General features: G+C 41.3%; 2 protein-coding genes across 2 annotated transcripts in view; one reads left to right on the top strand and one right to left on the bottom strand.

Annotated features, from left to right (window-relative positions):
- VWA8 (von Willebrand factor A domain containing 8) overlaps positions 1-12,307 on the top strand; it is a 127,518-nt gene extending 115,211 nt beyond the window's left edge. Inside the window, exons 42-45 of the mRNA XM_066619382.1 lie at positions 4,616-4,774; positions 6,153-6,251; positions 8,653-8,891; positions 10,355-12,307. Coding sequence (XP_066475479.1) covers positions 4,616-4,774; positions 6,153-6,251; positions 8,653-8,891; positions 10,355-10,463 — 606 coding nt within the window. The 3' untranslated portion in view covers positions 10,464-12,307. The remainder of the gene's footprint in view (positions 1-4,615; positions 4,775-6,152; positions 6,252-8,652; positions 8,892-10,354) is intronic.
- A 4,352-nt stretch (positions 12,308-16,659) lies between these two features.
- RGCC (regulator of cell cycle) overlaps positions 16,660-21,179 on the bottom strand; it is a 29,807-nt gene continuing 25,287 nt past the window's right edge. Inside the window, exons 3-5 of the mRNA XM_066622458.1 lie at positions 19,540-19,647; positions 17,318-17,380; positions 16,660-16,937 (exon numbers count right to left, since the gene is read on the bottom strand). Of these exons, the coding sequence (XP_066478555.1) occupies positions 16,930-16,937; positions 17,318-17,380; positions 19,540-19,647 (179 nt within the window). The 3' untranslated portion in view covers positions 16,660-16,929. The remainder of the gene's footprint in view (positions 16,938-17,317; positions 17,381-19,539; positions 19,648-21,179) is intronic.

Here is a 21,179-nt window from a genome sequence, read left to right as displayed (position 1 = left end):
CTCTCCCCCTTTCCCCTGTGGCACAGTCTTGATTTGGGGCATCATTTCACTATTATTGAATAAAAGTGCAGGAGATGCATTCATAGATCTTCTACTAGCACATTTAGTTTTCCCCTCAGAGTTTGGCAAGATTTGGTACATGATCCAAGTAAGGATGGATGTATGTCAGCCCTGTACTTAGTAGCTTCAGTACAGTTTCATTTGCTGGCTTCCTCTTATTGGCCCTTTGCAATCAATTGAGAGTCCCCCTGCTGTAAAGGGTCCCACTTGTATGTGTAGGCTTGTATCAAGTGACGTGACATCAAGTGACATGACTTGATCAGTGCCACTGGTCTGCAACCTGTTGAACTTCAGATATCAATACTCCTGATAAACTTTGTGTTCCAGATAAATGCCACTCTGCTTATGTCTCATAAGAACATAAGAACAGCCCCACTGGATCAGGCCATAGGCCCATCTAGTCCAGCTTCCTGTATCTCACAGCGGCCCACCAAATGCCCCAGGGAGCACACCAGATAACAAGAGACCTCATCCTGGTGCCCTCCCCTACATCTGGCATTCTGACTTAACCCATTTCTAAAATCAGGAGGTTGCGCATACACATCATGGCTTGTACCCCATAATGGATTTTTCCTCCAGAAACTTGTCCAATCCCCTTTTAAAGGCGTCTAGGCTAGACGCCAGCACCACATCCTGTGGCAAGCAGTTCCACAGACCGACCACACGCTGAGTAAAGAAATATTTTCTTTTGTCTGTCCTAACCCGCCCAACACTCAATTTTAGTGGATGTCCCCTGGTTCTGGTATTATGTGAGAGTGTAAAGAGCATCTCCCTATCCACTCTGTCCATTCCCTGCATAATTTTGTATGTCTCAATCATGTCCCCCCTCAAGCGTCTCTTTTCTAGGCTGAAGAGGCCCAAACGCCGTAGCCTTTCCTCATAAGGAAGGTGCCCCAGCCCCGTAATCATCTTAGTCGCTCTCTTTTGCACCTTTTCCATTTCCACTATGTCTTTTTTGAGATGTGGCGACCAGAACTGGACACAATACTCCAGGTGTGGCCTTACCATCGATTCGTACAATGGCATTATAATATTAGCCGTTTTGTTTTCAATACCTTTTCTAATGATCCCAAGCATAGAATTGGCCTTCTTCACTGCCGCCGCACATTGGGTCGACACTTTCATCGACCTGTCCACCACCACCCCAAGATCTCTCTCCTGATCTGTCACAGACAGCTCAGAACCCATCAGCCTATATCTAAAGTTTTGATTTTTTGCCCCAATGTGCATGACTTTACACTTACTGACATTGAAGCGCATCTGCCATTTTGCTGCCCATTCTGCCAGTCTGGAGAGATCCTTCTGGAGCTCCTCACAATCACTTCTGGTCTTTACCACACGGAAAAGTTTGGTGTCATCTGCAAACTTAGCCACTTCACTGCTCAACCCTGTCTCCAGGTCATTTATGAAGAGGTTGAAAAGCACCGGTCCCAGGACAGATCCTTGGGGCACACCGCTTTTCACCTCTCTCCATTGTGAAAATTGCCCATTGACACCCACTCTCTGCTTCCTGGCCTCCAACCAGTTCTCAATCCATGAGAGGACCTGTCCTCTAATTCCCTGACTGTGGAGTTTTTTCAGTAGCCTTTGGTGAGGGACCGTGTCGAACGCCTTCTGAAAGTCCAGATATATAATGTCCACAGGTTCTCCCGCATCCACATGCCTGTTGACCTTTTCAAAGAATTCTATAAGGTTTGTGAGGCAAGACTTACCCTTACAGAAGCCATGCTGACTCTCCCTCAGCAAGGCCTGTTCGTCTATGTGTTTTGAGATCCTATCTTTGATGAGGCATTCCACCATCTTACCCGGTATGGATGTTAGGCTGACCGGCCTATAGTTTCCCGGGTCCCCCCTCTTTCCCTTTTTAAAAATAGGCGTGACATTTGCTATCCTCCAATCTTCTGGCACCGTGGCCGTTTTGAGGGAGAAGTTGCATATCTTAGTCAAGAGATCTGCAACTTCATTCTTCAATTCCTTAATAACCCTTGGGTGGATGCCATCAGGGCCCGGTGACTTATTGATCTTTAATTTATCAATGAGGTCTGAAACATCTTCTCTTTTAACCTCTATCTGACTTAACTCCTCGGTCAGGAGGGGCCGTTCGGGCAGCGGTATCTGCCCGAGGTCTTCTGCCGTGAAGACAGATGCAAAGAACTCATTTAATTTCTCTGCCATCTCGAAGTCTCCTTTTATCTCCCCTTTCCCTCCCTCACCATCCAGAGGGCCGCTTCTCTGGCGGGTTTCCTGCTTCTAACATATTTGAAGAAGCTTTTATTATTCCCCTTAATGTTGCTGGCCATGCGTTCCTCATAGTCTCTCTTGGCCTCCCATATCACCTTCTTACATTTCTTTTGCCACAGTTTATGTTCCTTTTTATTCTCCTCATTAGGGCAAGACTTCCATTTACGGAAGGAAGCTTCCTTGCCCTTCACAGCCTCTCTAACTTGGCTGGTTAGCCATGCGGGCACCCTCCTGGATTTAGTGGAACCCTTCCTTCTTTGCAGTATACACCTCTGCTGGGCCTCTATTACTGTTGTTTTAAGCAGCCTCCATGCACTCTGGAGAGATTGGACTCTTTTTACCCTCCCTTTCAACCTCCTTCTAACCAGCCTCCTCATTTGAGGGAAGTCCGCCCGTCGGAAGTCAAGGGTTTTTGTTAGAGATTTGCCTGGTATTCTTCCCCCAATGTGCACGTCAAAACGGATCGTAGCATGATCACTGTTCCCCAATGGCTCAGTAACGTTTACATCTCTAACCAGGTCCTGCGTACCGCACAATATTAAATCCAGAGTCACCTGTCCTCTGGTGGGCTCCGTGACTAGCTGATCTAAGCCACAGTCATTTAGCACGTCAAGAAATCCTGTTTCCTTATCGTGACCAGAACACAAATAGACCCAGTCAATATGAGGATAATTGAAGTCCCCCATGATTACAACCCTGTCCCTCCTTGTCACCTCCCTGATCTGTTTCCTCATTTCAAGGTCCCCATCAGATTTCTGGTCTGGAGGACGATAGCACGCCCCCAGTATTACATCGCTGCACAAGCCTGGTAATTTAACCCACAGAGATTCTACGGTGGAGTCGGACCCACCTTCAATCTCTACTTTGCTGGATTCTATCCCTTCCTTAACATAAAGGGCCACCCCACCTCCAACACGCCCCTGCCTGTCCCTCCTGTAGAGTTTATAGCCCGGGATTGCGGTATCCCACTGATTCTCCGCACTCCGCATTCCGCACTCCGCATTCCACCAGGTTTCCGTTATGCCCACTATGTCAATATTTTCCCTATGTCTCCTCTAAGCTCTCTGAATTGAAATAAATAATAAATTAGGAGGGCAAAGAGCAGAATTGTGAAAAGCATGTCTGTTGCACTGGAAAAAGGAGAACATTCAAAATAAACCACTCAAATGATGATTCAGTGAAAGAATGACTCTGGAAGCCAGTAAAGTAAAACAAATATCTTAAACATTTTTTATCTATTTGCCAAATTCTCTGTAAGTAGTTTGGTATTCGTATTCAAGCTCATTTCATTTCATGTGTTGTAAAATACCTTTCCAGATGCAGGAAATGTGCCAGAAAGTATTAAAACAGATGTTTCATTTATAGATCCACTTTCTAGTTCAAGAACGGTGTTATCCAGCATCCTATTTCAAACATTTTAAAGGTTATAATCTTACCAGACAAAGCTTTACAATGCAAAGCAGACAGATCCTCACAGTGAACGTCAACAAATTTTCCTCATCACTGTTGGAATCAACCACAAATCGAAGCTATCTTTTATTAAAATCAAAATAAATTTTTCCTCAAAAGTCGACTTTCTGTAATCATATGTGGATTTTTTTTAAATTCCGTTCCAGCAAGGAAACCCAGAAGTCTGAGATATTTAGAAACATTTACCAAGTATTATCAATATTTTAACAGGATCATAATGCTTTTATTGGGACCAATTACTTCATAAAAGAGTGAGCAAGTTTTTTTTTGTTTGTTTCGCAGAATCCTTTATCAGCTTCTGTATTCACAAACTGAGAGAAAAAAATTACTGCAGGGGGTTGCCAACTAATTAATTTGTTTGTGCCCAGTCACCTACAGTGATTTCATGTTAGTATGGCTTCTTTGACCATACTTGTTGCCCTCCAATGGTCCAGGGCTGTGTGGTACTTTCCGATCCATCCAGGAGGACAACATCTGAGGACATCCACATGGTGCTCAAGTGTGACCGCTGGTTCTCAGTCATAGTCAGACGCCTCACACACCTCATTAGTGACTGACTCAGAGAAGAAGGTGTCTCCTAACTTGCCACCTTCCAAGTCTTTATTCAAAAGGACCTGCTTCCTAGTGGATGGATCACAGTCCTGGATCACTGTTGGGCAAATAAAGAGAAGGTGAATTTATGGTAAGCAGATCCTGCATTTTGTCTAGCGCTTTGTGAATGGGGTATCCATGTGCTTCTTTTAAACCATTTCTTTAAACCATTTTTAAACTTCTTTTAAACCATTTTTAAACTCAAGTTCAGCTTTCTCAGTCACTTGCATGACCTACTGCCTCTTTCATTTAGCTCGGGAGCCCTCAGCAGAAACCCAAACGTCTGCGCCTGGTCGTGGATGTCTCTGGGAGCATGTATCGCTTCAATGGAGTTGATGGGCGGTTGGAGCGTACCATGGAAGCTGTCTGCATGGTTATGGAAGCTTTTGAGAATTATGAGCAGAAATTTAAGGTGATTTTTAGATGAACTCAAAGTTTAGTGGCTGTATATATGTACACATGGGTATAGCGGAAAGTAGGAATATTTTTACTTAAGACACCTTTTCACTCAAACAGCCATTCCTCCCTCCCCCTCTTCAGCAACAAGAAAGTAATTCACTGCAGTGACTGAAAGTATTAGAATGCACAAATACATTGTATATTGCCTCACATTCAAGCTTTTAAAATGTGTTTTAAATTGTACACAGTAGTAGTACAATAATACTGTTACATGTTACACCAGAGCATGCTGTTGATTCCTTTTGCTCCATCTTTAATGTCCACAGCTTTACCCAGTCTACTCTTATCCCTTTGCCGCACTATGTAAATTTTGTTCTCCCTACTGTAGCTTTAGCTGTAACTATCTAGTCTTCTAGATACAGCTCTAGGTGTAACAATCTGTATTTGTTCCAGCTTTCGGACAACTTCAGGCATCTGAAAATGTCCTCAGAGGTTAAGTGTGCTGGTTTGAAGTGGACACTGCAATCTTTGAGAGATTAAAAAAGAGATTAAATTTCTGTTTTCCTCTGTAGCCCATTTAAAAAAGTTATTTTCCATTTCATGAACTATTTCATAGACCAAGTTATACGAACATACTATCCTTTAACTATCATGCAAAGTTGTGAATAAATGCATGCAATCAGGCAGAAATAATTGGTGAAAACCTGTTATCACCCTGTTTTTAAATAAGCTGTTTATTTTAAAAAGACATGTTACAAATGTCATTTGGGTAGAGATGAAAGAGTTCAAAAATTTAACAAGGGATGACAGATAATTTCCTCGGCTTCCTGGTGCTGTCTTGGGAAGCTGCTGCTTTTTCATATTTCAAGCTCTGCTTTTGCTGGAGTTGCAAGTGAGGTCCTGGAGACACTGATACTGCCTGGAGACTTTGATTCTACTCCAGTCAAAGCAGGCACAAGTCGTTGTAATAAATCTGCATTTTAGACATTGCCTTGCACATTTGTTCCTTCAAATGGAAACAACACGCTACTGACATCAAGGGTATGCATTATTCCTATAGTAATGTCATTTGTAGAAAAGAAAAGAGACACTGGACAGTTTAATAGCAAAATAAGGCCACCCTCCCCATTCTCTCTCTTTTCCCTGTAGTAGCTCTGCTCTACATGTGTCAAAACTACCATACTAACCAGTATGAACAATAAAAATGTGATAAGGCCTCAGATGTGTATAGTTTAGTCTTAATTTGTATAATATGAGCTATTAGTGGGGGGGGGGCTTGCATAATATGATCTTCTGGCACAAAATTACAAGCAGTGGATACTCTTTGCTCCTACCATTATGATGTTCATGATGACTATTCAAAGATCTTTGCTTAAATCTTTTTCATGCAGTATGACATTACCGGACATTCTGGCGATGGTTTTAACATTGCCTTGGTCAAGAGTGACAACGTTCCAAAGAACAATAAGCAGAGGTTGGAGATTATGAAGGTAAACATTATTGATTGCAACCTTAAAATCTATCTGCTGCATAAACTAGAGGACAAGAGCATTTGTCTCCCGGTTCTTCATTCCCTCTCCCTGCTTCTCTGCTTTTTAAAAAGCAGGGAGGAGAAGAAAACGGCTTCAGTGGTGGCCACTCTGGACCTTGAGTACCACTTGGTCCAATTGGCAGGCTGACATTGTTGGAAAAGAACTGCATGTGGTGACATACGGATGACTGTTCTGAATGCTTAATTAGAATGCTTAGGACATTACTGGGTCTTGATGACATCTGCCTAAAGAACTCAAATGTCAAATTGCTGATCTTCTAACAAAAAATATGTCACAGTCACTCTGATAGAGGATTAGAAAGTAGCCAGTGTAACACCAGTTTTTAAAAGGATTCACAGAAGATCCAGGAGATTGCAGGCCAGTTAACCTCCTATTTGTTCCTGGTAAATTTGTGGAAAGCATAATTGACTATAAAATTATTAGGCGTATAGAAAAAATGTTGGACTTAAACATGTTCTTTCTTCACAATGTATTGATGACAACCTTGACTGGGTTGTTCCACTGACATAGTTCCCATAGGGCCAGGGGTATCCTTTGATACAGGGTGGCGCTCCTTCAGGGGCGGCAAAGCTGTTCCCACAGCATCAACAACACCATGTCACCTCTTGTCCATTTTGCTGATCTCTGTAACTGTGCTTGCTCTGTTGCCGTAAATCAGCTACATACTCTAGCTTCCAAAGCTCTCCTAAGTTTTAAATAAAGCTACGGAAGCCCTTAAGTGTCATTTAAAGTCAGAATAGTTGTGCTTTGCTAATCTTGCCTTTAATGAGTTCACACCTTCTCCTGTCCATCTCCTCCTGCACTGTGCTGTGGCACTCTGTGCAGGATAATTAAACCTGAAGTCAATCACAGGTAACTGTCATGTTTACAGCTACTCTTTCACCATTCTGTTTTATGGCAGAAACACTCCATTATTTCTTGAGACATTATCAGTTGAGACAATCAGTTACATGCCCAATAGTTTGAATAGAACACAAGATTAAAAGGGTACAGGCAAATGAATGGTTCTTGTAATTTATTCACTGGTTTCCTTTCCTTAAAATGTGCTGGATTTCCTTTTTTTCCTCCTTTCCTTTTATGAAACCCCTTTGTGCCCCAGGGTAATATATTCCCATTGTCCAATAACTGGAATGAAGGCAGCATTAAAATTATAGGAAAATTGATGTAGAAAGTAATTGTGTCAAGGTAATTCATTTGAACCATACAAAAATAGTCAGTGAACTAGCAAAGCAAAACTGGGGTTGGCTTTTCACAACACAGAATCATGACATTGAATGGAATCTTGGTGAATAACATCGTTAATATTCTTTGAATATAAAAGAGAGGCAGGCAGTATTATCCCTTGTCATGTAGCCAGTGTGTCTGCTAATGTAACCCCAAGTGACATTTGATGTTTTCCCATCAGCATTGCATTAGTAACTCATATTTGAATTGGTGACGCTCAAACTCCTTTCCAGTGTAGCTAGAGTCTAGCAAGTTCCACCATTTTGTTTTTATGCATTCTTTTTCACTCCATTGTTTGTCATTGTTGATTTTTACTGCTTACAATCCACTGCCCAAATTTATTCAGTTTTGTTTGGAAATATTTATGAAAAAGTTGTTACTAGTTTTATTCATTTGTTTATTCATTCATCTCTGTCAACTTTCATATTTCAGTTTTATTTTCATATTTATTATTTTACTTCTCTGTTGCCTAAATTGAGGTCACAGCAGGCTGAATTTCTTAGCAAGAGATTGATAATGTATTATTGCTTCTTAATAATATATTTGAATTATATATTAATAAATTTTGATTTTGTTGTATTGGGGCGCCAAATTTTCTATTACCCTGAGCAGCACATACCTCAGCTACTGCACTGGGTTGTTCCTCCTGCTTGTTCTGATCAGACAGTCCAAGACTTCTTAGCCCACCCTGGAGGTGTCTGGGTTTGAACCTGGGACTTGCATGCAAAGCACATGCTTTACCTCTGAGCTACAGGTTGTCACTGAGCACTTCAGGTGTGTCTTAGAAATATGTCATGAAGTCTGAAAGCTCAGCTTTCCACAGACTATAAGAACATTAAAGCCAGTCAATTGAACAGGATTCTTCTGTTCCACAATTACATTCTCATTCACTTGCTCTCACTCTAGACTTCAAAGTAAAAACTGGGATTTTCTAATGTCACCTGACTAAGAGGGAAATTAGTAATATAACTTCAATTTTAATGTAGACTTACTCTCCTTTAAAAAGGGCTTGTGAGTTAGAAGCCTATTAGTTCAGAATGCATTGGAGAAGATTTGTTCCTTTGTATATGTCAATTAAGTACCTCTGATTAATTGGCTTTCTTGTGCTATTCAGATAATGCATGCCCACGCTCAGTTCTGCATGAGTGGAGATCATACGCTGGAAGCTACAGAGCATGCTATTCGGGAGATTGCAAAAGAAGAGGCAGATGAATATTTTGTTATCGTCTTAAGTGATGCCAATCTTGAACGCTATGGTATTGCTCCAGCACGATTTGCCCAAGCTCTGACCAGCAACCCCCAAGTGAATGCTTTTACCATATTCATAGGATCTTTGGGGGACCAAGCAGCCAGGTAAGGAAATTCATAGTGCAAGAAAACAAAGCTAAACCCCCAGGAAAAGGTATATTTTAAAATGTTGTTATACTTGATGCTTTTAGATCATGCTAAGGGCCATCTGGCATGTTGTGTAGGCCCCCACACACCCTTTTGCCAAATAAGGCTAGCTAGCAAGGTAAAATGCCCAGCATTGCACAAATTTGTGTCAGCATGCATTACAGAGAGCCTGGGAGAGTTCTCTTTTATGTCATGCTGAGCTCTGCCTGCTCTAAAGCTCTCAGTGGCATGAGATCTTCCAGGCAGAGGTGGAATGGAAGAAAACAGGCCCACCAGAGCTCAGCATGACCATTTTTCCCCTCCCCTCTTCTCTCTGCTGCTACTATTACTGTTGTTGTTCAGAATATTTGTGTACTGCTTTTCGACAAAAAAGTTTACAAAATAGCTTACAGACAAAATAAAATAATTTAAATGGCTCCCTGTCCCAAAAAGGCTCACAACCTAAAAATAAGCAGAACAAACACTGGCAGCAGCCCTTAGAAAAGTCATTGTGCTGGGAGTGAAGAGGGACAATTACTTATCCCCTGCTATATAAGAGGAGCATCACTTGAACATGCCTCTTTGCCCAGTGAGGCTTTTTTGCTCCCTTGGTGTTTTTTCTTAAAGTTATGAACCTCTGCAATTGTCTAGAGTCCAGTGAGTACCCAGAAACCTTTTTCATTGTGTGTGTGTTCCTATTTGCTCTATAAATCTTTTGCCATGCAAGCATAGAATGATATACAAATGCAAGTCCATAGAAAGTCAACAGACAGCCCAATCCTATGGTACTCTGGTGCAGAAAGGTCTAGAAGTGGTCTAGTAGCCACCAGAGTCTCCTCAGGGGTAGGGAACATTTGTTCACTTACCCAAGGTAAAGCTCAACTGCCCGCCAATGGGCCCTGTCAGAATTGCACCCACAGAGCTGAGAAGGCCTGTGTCAGGCGGCTCAGGAGGGGGCATAGGATTCTGTGGCAGACTCTGCCACTGTCCCTTCCCCTCCTCCTCCTGGGCCTGATCCTCTTCCCAATTCCACCCTTCCCCCACCCCCAAAAGCCTCATTGCCAGCTGCTGGGAGCACTTACTGCTGGCTGCTGTGGTCTAGTGTCTTCCTGGTGAGGCCCAGCACCAACGGGCAATGGCTACCAGCATAGCAGGCTTACTGCTGCTGGCAGTTACCACAATAGCATGTCGGCCACCAGCACTGCCCTGGCATAGGATTGGTCCTAATTGTAGTGCTGCAGAAAAACTTGTATGAAAACTTGTGTGAAACAGTGAAAACTTTTTCACTGTTTACTCCCACTGAAGTATTTCTGAGTCTTTTAGCTCACCCTGGTAGTAAAGAGTGAAACATTCATGCTTTCCTTAAGAAGCTTTCAAGACTCTCTGATTTTATTGTAGGGGGTATACATTCGCAATGGTAATTTTCTTTTTCATATTCTTAGGTTGCAAAGGACACTACCAGCAGGCCGGTCTTTTATTGCTATGGATACCAAGGAAATTCCACAGATTTTGCAGCAGATCTTCACCAGCACCATTCTATCAACTATCTAGGAAGTGACAATAAATAGATGGACAATTTAATTTAGAAAAAGCTCATAATAATCAAGATAATGATCTCATATTACAGTGCTGATAACTGTAGTGTGCTTTATGTTAGAGTGTAAATATAATGTGAATAAGTATGTCCAGACTGTAGAGCTTGGTTTAACCCATGGTCAGATCCGTTTGATAACTTTGCACTTTCTGTTCACTGGTTCTTAGACATTCTGCTTTGCAGAGTATCTGTCTATGGGAGAAAACAACATAAAGGATGCTATTTTTCTGAGTGATTAATTTTAGAAGCTGGTATAGCTCTGGAAAATCCTGTGCCATACACAAGAAATGTATCAAAAACAAGGACTCCTTGACATGTATACAGTGCTTCATTTCAATACACAAAACTAACCCAGGGACTCAGTTGAGAAACTTCTCTTGTCATATACTTTTAGGAACTGACTTGTTCTGAAAGGTCAATGAGAAAAGTGGGCTATGTTTAGCAATTTTATTATCTTGGAAAAATTCAGTTGTGGAACCTGGAACCAGGGCCTCTGAGAGGAATTTTATCAGGGGGTACAAAATTTCTTTTGGGCCCCTTTAAAGGGGAAGGGGTGAAACAGAGTGGGGGAGTGGCCAGAATGGGGGCAAAATAGGCAGGGGGAAGTAGCAACAGCTGGATGGTCTTTGGAGCCCAGGTCTACCAGACTTCCCAATGCAGAGCTCAGGTCTACCTGCCTGCCCAGCGCTGGCAGCTAGATACAGTAGTATGGAAAACAAAACACACTCCTAAGTCTCTTTAAAATCTTCCAAATATATAAAATCATTGCAGGAGATGAGTGTCATTGTATTTAGGCTCACACTAGAATGGAAAGTTTCCTGTGTACACCAAAACTTGCTTCTCCAACAACTGTAGTCCCACAGCTGTGTTGCTGAGCTCCTCTACACTCCTTCATGGTAAGTGGATCCACAAGCCAAAGAGCTACTGTCGTAGGTCAGTTTGCTTCCACAAGTGACACTGTTAAGGAATGTATGCATTCCTGGGCCTAGAGTGTAAGATCCCCCAAAATTTCTGGGGCCCCTCCTTTGGCTCCTGGGCCCCCTTTCTGACCCTGGGCCCAGGTACAAAATACTCTCTTCACCCCCTCTCCTAGGCCCTGGCTGGAACTCAGACTTAGCTAACAGCTTTCCATTGTATTTGCTACATGTACAAGAACTGCAAGTTGATTTATGGAATTAACTATCTTAAGACTTAGTTCCATATTCCCAGGGCAATCATAACACTATAAACTAAAGATACTGATAATTTCAGTCTAATGGGAAGTGCTCTGCAATGAACAAAAGGAAAAGATCAGAAATATAGGCATCACCCTGTATCCGCAGGGGATACATTCTCATTTCCACCCCCAATACCGGCAATCACAGAAAAGGGTGAACCTTCTCTCTGCCCTATCTCCATGTGTGTCTCTCCGGTATACACTACCTTCATTTATCTTCTTTACAGTTGCCCTAAGCAAGAATGCCTGTTCCTTTTTCCCCAAACACAATCAGCATGCAAGTTCATAGGAGGCAAGCAGCCTGAATGCTAGAGACAACCAAGTGAACATTGGCAGGAAGCTTAACAGTTTATTTCTAGATCTTTCTTTAAAGTCTCATAAAGCTAGGTGGGTCCCGATAAAGTGTTTTTTTAAAAAAAGAAGATCCCAATGCTCAAAGGTTTGGGACCCAGTGTCTTAAGCCAAAGTTATCTGTGTCCAGCATGAAGCTGTAACATTGTGTTAAGTCTAAAGAAATGCTAAAGAAGCCATATTACCTCCCCCCCTTTTTACAGAGATAATAAACTGTGTTTCATTCTTTCAGAAGCTACTCTCCATGTGCTCTAATACATAGGCATAGTTCTTTTCCACCCTATAAGCTCAAAGAAGAGAAAAGCCACATTCTAAGTAAAAAGCGTTAACACTACTACAAAACACCTGTTGTGTTCACACATGCATTTTCCCTCACTTGAACATAACTTGTCACACCATGTCTGAACCAGGATCCTAAGTAGGAATTTGAGCATTAAGTATAAATAAGTGTTAATAAATTTTCAACCATTTTTTTCTTACAAGATACAGAGAAGTGATCTGCATGACTGAATTTCTTAGTGAAAATTATCAGAGTTTCTACTTCTAAACCCTTGCAGTTATTCACCAAATATGCTTATTTTTAGTAATCCCTCTTAATTTAGCTTTTGAGCACTTCAACTATTCCTTGTTTTCTGTATTTTGCATGATGTCCACAATGCTGGTCAGTCAATTTTCTGGCCTCTTCCTAGTTTAGCAGTTTTGGCAGGCAGTGAAATGTGCCTTTAAATAGCCCATCTGCTGCATCCAGAGTCTTGTATAACAATAAGAACTTGTTTTCCCAATTCTAAGATTTGAAAGAGGCCTCTTTGTAGGTGGAGAACAGCACTGTCTAGAGATCTTTGTTTTCTGTTCTTGCTCTTAACAAAATGCAGTAGGAAAAAAACCTGACTGCAATGCTAATAATTCTCCAAAAATGTTCCTTCCAGAATATTCCCCACTGCCTCATTGAGTTAACTTAGTGCAATCATAAAGAGATTTATACTTTTGGAAGGTTGGGAAGGGATTTGGGAGAAGCTTCATAATTTCACAGCTTTAGCTAGGCTTCCAGAGCGGACCCCTACCAACGCAGGAAAATTGCTAGGACAAAGATCTAGGCTTCCAGAGGCGAAGTTTCTCTGTTGCTATATTGATGGAACACTAAAATGTGATTTCTTAAATGGGCCAATTCATAATGCTATTCTTCTTAATCTGTAGCTCACCCCTAAGCCTCTAAGGAAGGAGTTCCCAAACTGTGGTGGGGCATCACAAGGCACTCCCCCAGGGGTTTGTGGATCAATGGCTGGCAGCAAAACTCACAACGGACCTTTAAAACAGCAGTAGGAGGCTCAGACTGGTGGGTTGAGCTCCAGTGCACAGTTTTTATGCGCTTTGAAAAGCCCTCCCACCTGTCCTAAGCCTGGAGTTTTGAAGTTCCACTGTGGGTCTCTGAACTTGGAAGTAACTGGTGACACCATTGCTAATCACTTCCAGGAGCCATACACTGTGTTTGCAGAGCCGGGAGGTGGCACAGAGCAAAGAAGATTGGGCAGTGCTGCCCTAAGGCCTTGTTCTTGCATTCAGAAGAATCAAGAAGAGGAATGGCCGGTTTTTAGCATTTCCACAGGGAAAGCTCTTCTGCTTTCCCTGTCTATAAGGGTATCTCAGGGATCTATCCACAGGCCCCTTGGTAGTCTCTCTCCACATTGCTTCCCTAGATGACCTTGTCAAAGCCCATGGCTTTCAGTACCATCTGTGTGCAGATGACACCCACCTGTATCTATCTATCTATCTATCTATCTATCTATCTATCTATCTATCTATCTATCTATCTATCTATCTATCTATCTATCTATCTATCCCTCCCTCCCTCCCTCCCTCCCTCCCTCCCTCAACATTTTTCATGCATACAGTGTCTCTATCTGAAACATTACATTATCTGTAACATCTGTCTGAATGTTACATTGGCACCTCAGGCTTAATAAGGTAGAACAGGGGTGTCAAACATAAGGCCTGGGGGCTGGATGTGGCCACTGGAAGCTTTATATCCAGCCCTCAGGTTCTCAGCTGCGGAGCAGTGCTGAGGTGTTACCACTGAAACAGCGGTCCACATGAAAATTGGGCTTTCCCATATCTTGAAATATGGTCAAGATTTGCATATTTTCTCTTGTCATGTGCAGTTAATGAACTTGTATATGAGAACATATGATTTCTGGCCATCAGCTGCTTAATAACGCTACTTAATAATGTTACTAGTGAATGCTAACTTTGGCCCTCTGTATGAAATGAGTTTGACACCCCTGAGATATAACTCATCTTTCATCCCTTTTATCCCTCCTACTCCCTTTCTTCTGACATCACCATCTACCCTGATGAACAGACTTGAAACCTTACATCAGTCAGTTGCACTCTTTCTCCCTACAACACATTTGCCCCCCATGAAAACTCTAGCTTATGCCCTGCTCATTACTCATGCTTCTCATCACTGTTCCACTGTTTCAAATCAGCACCCTCTCCTCCATCCAGAAATTTGCTTCCAAAAAATTCACCTCACTGCTATGACCATATCACATGTCTCCTTAATCCCCTACAGTGGCTTCCTATCTTTTTTCAGATCTAGCAGAAACTCTCGATACTTTCCTCCAGGGCCATGACCCTCCTTGCCTCTCTGCTGTTAAAATGCCATTTGCCTTGTCACATTTCCAACTTCAGCCATGGAAAGATTTCCCCATGCCCTTAACCAACTCCGCCCCTTTCTTGCTGCCTCTTATGTTTTGAACTTCTTCCTAGCTCACCTCTGTGATGTCTTTTCCTTGAAATTCTTCCTCAAACCCCAGCTACCCTCTACATTACTGCACCTTAGCCTATGTATACCTGAAATACACAATTAGGAGCTGCACCCATAAAGATGTTCTTCTAAATGCACAGCCAAATGAAAATAGTGCCTACCCACACTGTAATCTTGGGTGGCTATGCATTCGGGTGTGCATCTCCATCCACATTCTAGGTCTACTGCTAAACTGTGACCAGTGTGTCTTCTGACAAGCAAAGAAAGAACCCTTGCCTCTTCTTTTGTGCAAGAGACCAAGAAAAAATACCTGCTCTCCTTTTCACTGGAATGAAAGTCTATATGTATCAAAGTGGGGGGACTTCAGACTTTTGCTCTCTGCAAAATTCAACATCATAAATCTTTTACAAATTAAGCTCCTTTTTGTGTAGTTAGTCTAATAATAATAGACTATTATTCTACAGAAATAGGCTATGACAAAAGATCACAAGGTGGGAGACAGGCCACCTTAGTGTGTCCATGGAAATACAGTCTCTTCCTTCATGGTCCATTTTGCATTTTGGCTTCAGAAAAAAGTGTAAAATATACCTGTGAAATTCAATGCCATGCAAGTAGACATGACCTGCCCCAATCTTTTCCACATGGTGCCTGCAGAAAGGCCTCCAAGACGAGGTAGACTTACACAAACCCTTGATCCAAGCTACTCTACGGGGTACTTTTTCAGCATCTCAACTTGCTCTCCACTCTCAGTAACATCTAGGAAGCTTTTTCTACCATTGTTAACTGCTGCTTACTTTTTGGACAGCAGCCTTCAATGTGAGTAGTGTACTTTTCAACTTCCCCAATATTGCTGCTGTGCAGATTCTCATGGGAGCCCATTAATGGGATCATATAACTCCCATTTCATGTCAACTTCATTAGTTACCAGTGTCATTACCCACTGGGATGAGTTACCATGAGACTGAAAATGTGCACAGTGCATATTTTTTCAAAGGCATATTTTTTAATGGGCATCTTTTTCCTTGATTTTCATGATGCAAATGTATTTCTTTAAATAATTCTTTGCTCTCTACAAAGACGAATGCTATGAAGCTGCCCAATGCATTTTTTTTAATGCTGGTTTTATTAAAGGGGAAATAGTACCCTTTTATGGAGAGAAATGTATGTTGCCTTGATAGCAATCATCAAGTAAAACAGATGAAAGAAGAGGCTGACTAGCTGGAAAACATCTTTTTCCTTCTTAAGTTGTGAACATGGGGAAAACATAAGAGAGATTTTGGGATGGGTATCATTGTACAGAATCCAAATTCCCAATTCAGTCTCATAAAGCCAATCCTCTTTTAGTGCAGTTGGACTAATCTATGTATGCCTTTTTCATGCGCAATGGTTCTAGAGGTCAGCTAATTATTTTGACATCTAGTGAAAGCTCAGTTGCTACAGCTAACCACTTCTGTCATATCAGATGATTACAACTCATCATTGTAAGTAGGTACTATGGAAGGAGAGGCAGAAATTTAAGCCAACTATTGTATTAATTGATACAAGATGGAACTTTTGAAGTGTGAAGACAAAAGTGCACAGGGATAAACTGAAAGCACCTAATGCAGCCAGTATATGACTGAGCCAGTACATGGATAGAGATGTACCAAGTTTACTGTTGTGAGCTTTCCAGATGAGAGGCTGGTATGCATGTATAAAATAATTAAGCTCCTTTTTATACCATTTTAATTTTTTTTAATTCCAATTCAGATTTTATTTGTATAAAAATATATTGTAACTTAAAAGCATTAAAGTTAACTATATAAAATTACAAAATATTTCCAGAAAAGCACTTTTATATTAATCTTAAACTATATATTAAAAAAAAAAAAAGAGTACAGCATGCACACATTTTGTTATTTGAATCTGTCTGCAGAAAAAGACACAACAATTGTGACTGTTTAAAAGTGTAAGCGAAGATGGCAGGTGATATGCTTGGGAGATGAGGATATCCATTTCTGTCTCTGTCATGTTGGACATGGATCAAGTGGGAATCAGCCAGGCTCAACCTCATCCTTTTGCAGGCAGGTGTCTTGCCAGAACCACTTTTGTTTTACATGTCTATAAGAATATCAGACAGGACATTCATTAATATGTTTTGCTGTCAAACATAAACATGCCACTTTTGGGGTCAGTTTCCTTAACCTCTACAATCATTAACAGGATATTAGGGACAAATGTCAAAATACTTAAGGACATAAAACACTGCAAGAGAGCATCAACCAAGACCTTAATTAGTCACATGCTACCAACATAAGTTTCACAAACTATTCCAGTAATGAGTACCCAGCCCTCATGGCTGAAATCTGTAGTAACATTCATGCAAAGAGTATAAATAGGAACATGCATGCACGGTCAATATCCAATTGATAGGATCTGTAGTAATCCTTTTCCAACTACCTGCAGATCATCTGGATCAGGTTGCCAATTATCCTACTTACTTGCCAAGGTCCTATCAAGATCAGCAATAAAATCTTCTAGTTCTTTTGTGTCTCCAAGCTTTGCTGGAAAAATAAGCACAAGATTACGGTAATCTCTGCACAAAGGCAACATTGATTTCACACCTCTATCAGAGAGACAGGCACACTTTTATTTCCAGAACTTTCCTACCAAAATAAGTGACCATTTGCAAGGAAGACCTTGCTTACCCTTCTCTGGCAAAGATCTAAAATTAAATCTAAATTTATCTAGGAAAGTAATCCTTTAATTTGCACAGCTGCTGCCACTACTGGACACAGCAATGCTAGGACATCATGGCAGCAAAGGAAAAGCAGTAATGTGCTATTCAGCCATTGCTGTCCCTTTCCTAGCATCTGAGCTATCAGTTAAATTCTTAAAGAAATAACCTGTGAAAGACCCAAAATAGTGACCAGGTGAGTCGTGCTAGCTGCAATACCTGAAATTCCTTGTTGGTACTGGACCACTTCAGACATTGGCTATTACAGTAATATTCTATTCATAGACGGGTGCCTACTTGGGTCAAAGGAAGTAAGGGTGCCAGTATCACTTTTGTGACCTTTCCACTTTCAAAAAGGGTGGAAAGAAAGCAGAAAATGTGTTAATTATTTGCATCTACATGTCTCAGTTGCATAGAATATGCAATACAGTGCTTAAGATCATATGGAAAGGCTCAGGCTCATCTCAAAACAGTCCTTTCTGCAATCACTGACACATGGAGCATCTCTGTAGTTGTTCAGGGATGAAGGAAATGCATCATGCACCTATTCAGAGGGAATTCCATCTGATCTTACTGTATATGTTTCTTGGCTTTTCGTGAAATGCACAGACGCCCTGAGCAATGGTGAGGAAGACTCATGACAGATCTGACCAAGCACAGGCTAGACTCCATTTCAGGGTCTACTGTGTGGTGGTGTTTGGCAATGAAGAAGGCATACTTGCTAATTGGGTAAGAGGCACTTTTTCAAGTGGGTGCTTCTCTTTTATATAGCAGGGCGAGAGTAACTGGCCCTCCTCACCCCAGCAGTGTCTTTTCTTGTGGCTGCCTGCTGGTGTTTTGCATCTTTTAGATTGTGAACCCTTTTGGGACAGGGAGCTATTAGTTACTCGATTTTTCTCTGTAAACCGCTTTGTGAACTTTTGTTGAAAAGCGGTATATAAATGCTGTTAATAATAATAATAATGATGATAATAATAATACTTCCCTGAACATAACACATTGTGGGGCCTCTTCAGTCTCAGTCCCAAGTGAATTTAAAGCCTGCTATGATTTATTTGCTAGATTGTCTGCATCTGTCCTGACTCTGATTCTGTACTGCAAGTTTCCACAGAGGACATCTCTGCACCCGAATGGCCTGTCATTATGGCTTCTTTTCACACTGTACATCTGAGAATGTGTACAGGATCCACTAGAGCATGAGGCTGTCTATATGTCTGCTCAACTGGTAAGAACAGCTCAGAGGGGAGGGGGAGACTGGCCAAATGATAGGGAGAAAGATTATAAATGTGTCATGTGGTGACAGGATGGTGCCTGCTTGTTTAAAGGAGGTATGCCCCTCCTGAAGAAGCCCTCCCTGGATTCCAACGTATTGGAAAATTACCAGCTAATTTTAAATTTCCCAGTTTGGAGCAAGATGCTTGAGCAGTTAGTATTATCCCAAATCCAGGACTTCCCCTATGAAATTATCTGGACCCTTTTCAGTTTGGCTTCTGGCCAGGATTTGGTGTGGAAACAGCCCTAGTCGCCCTGATAGGTGGCCAAGGACTGGATAGGGGGAGCATGTCCCTATAATCCTGATGGAACTCTTAGTAGCTTTTGACAGCATCACCATGATGTCATTCTGAGTTGCCTACCTGGAGTCAGACTTGGGGACACCATTTTGCCATGTTTACATGCCTTTGGGTGGGTAGATCCCAGAAGGTAGCATTGGGAGCTTCTGCTCTGCAGCTTGGTCTTTGGCCTGTGGTTTGCCGCAGGCATCTATTCTGTCTCCATGTTATTCAACACCTGTACAAAACGTTTGGGAGCAATCATCAGGGGATGCTCTGCACAGAGAGCTTTTCAAAATGTCTGAAATGGTCCACAGTGATTTGCCTATACATAGCATAGGAAGAGGGTAGTCAGCATATAACATTTGTTTATGAACACACCTGTGCTATTCAGAATCAAAACATCACACTTCCTAAATAAGAGTTACGGTATTACCTTTGGGAGATGCTACTGTTGGAGTGGATACAGCTGTAGCAGAAAGTGTTGGAGAATTTAGCTTTTCGTCACTGAAGCTGAGACTATTTCTGTAGAGTGAATCTGCACCTATAAACATATGAGACATTTAGAACCAGAAATATTTTAAGTGTGCAACACCAGTAGTGACCTTTCCCCAGATCACAGTATACATACTGTATAATTGTATACATACAATTTTGATAATTGGTGGAATTAATCAATTATGACTTTATTAAAATCCATCACCACAAAGATCAATAGGCTGAAAGAAGATTCAAAACACCTACTGATGTGGAGATTTTAAAGTCGTGCAGCAGCAATCATTGTGTACCTCATCTGGGGTATTGGCTTAATTATGCAGGAAAAAAATATGGTCCAAGGAATTTTTTGCGCTAATCTCATTAACCACAGATCTGAATCCCAAATGGTGGCATTTTGGGTCTTTAGTAAAGAGTAAACAAAGGCTACTCCCTCTGTGGCTAGACAGATTTCTACATATTCTGATTACAGATAATCTGAAGACCCAGGTAAGCAATCAGGATATCAGCACTTCAGTTATAGTTCATTCCTGTACCTATTGACTGAACAAGGTTTCAAACAACAATTATAAAACACATTTTAGGACAATGGCACCAGCTCATTGATGATGGTACAGTTGCTTCAAAGGGCTGCTTCCTCATGATTGAATGCTATTTGGCTTTTGTGCTTCGTTCTAACACTCCTTGCATCTGTTTTCTCTCCCCTCTACCAGCTGCATTCTGTCTCCTCGGCTATGGTCTATGTGCAGCTCACAAAGAGTTCTTCTGCTGTGTGCCAAGTGGACTAGTTTGTGAAATATTTCATGTAATCTGGCACAAGGCAGCCAGCCCACTGAATATAACACTGGCTTCTCATGTCTGTCACCATCAGTAAAGACAGTACTTGTTTTTCCTGCTGTTGCTGAGTGACCTACATGGTAGCTAAGTTCTACATCACTGCTTGGGAAGTCATAATGATTGCTTAGATTCACTCTTTTGAACTCAGTCACTTTAGCTAGCTCTTTAATGGAAACTAGACACCAACCTGACAATATAGTGAGGGTAAATGTAAAGGCTCTATAGCTCTTCCACAAGATGCATATAGTTTTTCCATATACCATTAGAATACTTACTCTTCCTTTTGTAATGGAATATACACAGCTCCTTAAAGAATTTTCCTCAAAGTGTAATAACTTATGAAGTCACACATTTATCAAAAGGTAAACATGGGGCAGTGAGCTGTAAGGGTGGGAGAGGAGAAAACAATGGCTACGCCCTCCTTAACTTTAGGCAAATGTATAGCTTCCTCACTCACTTGCCAGTATCTTTTTTAAATTTTTATTTCATTTATTTATAATAATAAAAAGAAAAACACAAGAAAAAAGACAGTCAACAACATTAAAGATACATTAAGAAATGCAAATACCTCCTCTAATGTAACACAGGCAAAGTAGAATGTTCTAATTACTTACAGCTTTATATCTTAATCTAAATTTCCACCCATATATACTATATCTCCAACAGCCCCTTTTCTTGTTATAACTATTCTAATTCGGATTATTATTTCAGATTAATATTCTCTATTCCTTTCAATCTAATCTT

The sequence above is a fragment of the Tiliqua scincoides genome, chromosome 3, assembly GCF_035046505.1.
Source record: "Tiliqua scincoides isolate rTilSci1 chromosome 3, rTilSci1.hap2, whole genome shotgun sequence".
NCBI lineage: Eukaryota > Metazoa > Chordata > Lepidosauria > Squamata > Scincidae > Tiliqua > Tiliqua scincoides.
The sequence above is the reverse complement of the archived record's forward strand: the minus strand, read 5'-3'. Positions and strand labels throughout refer to the sequence as shown.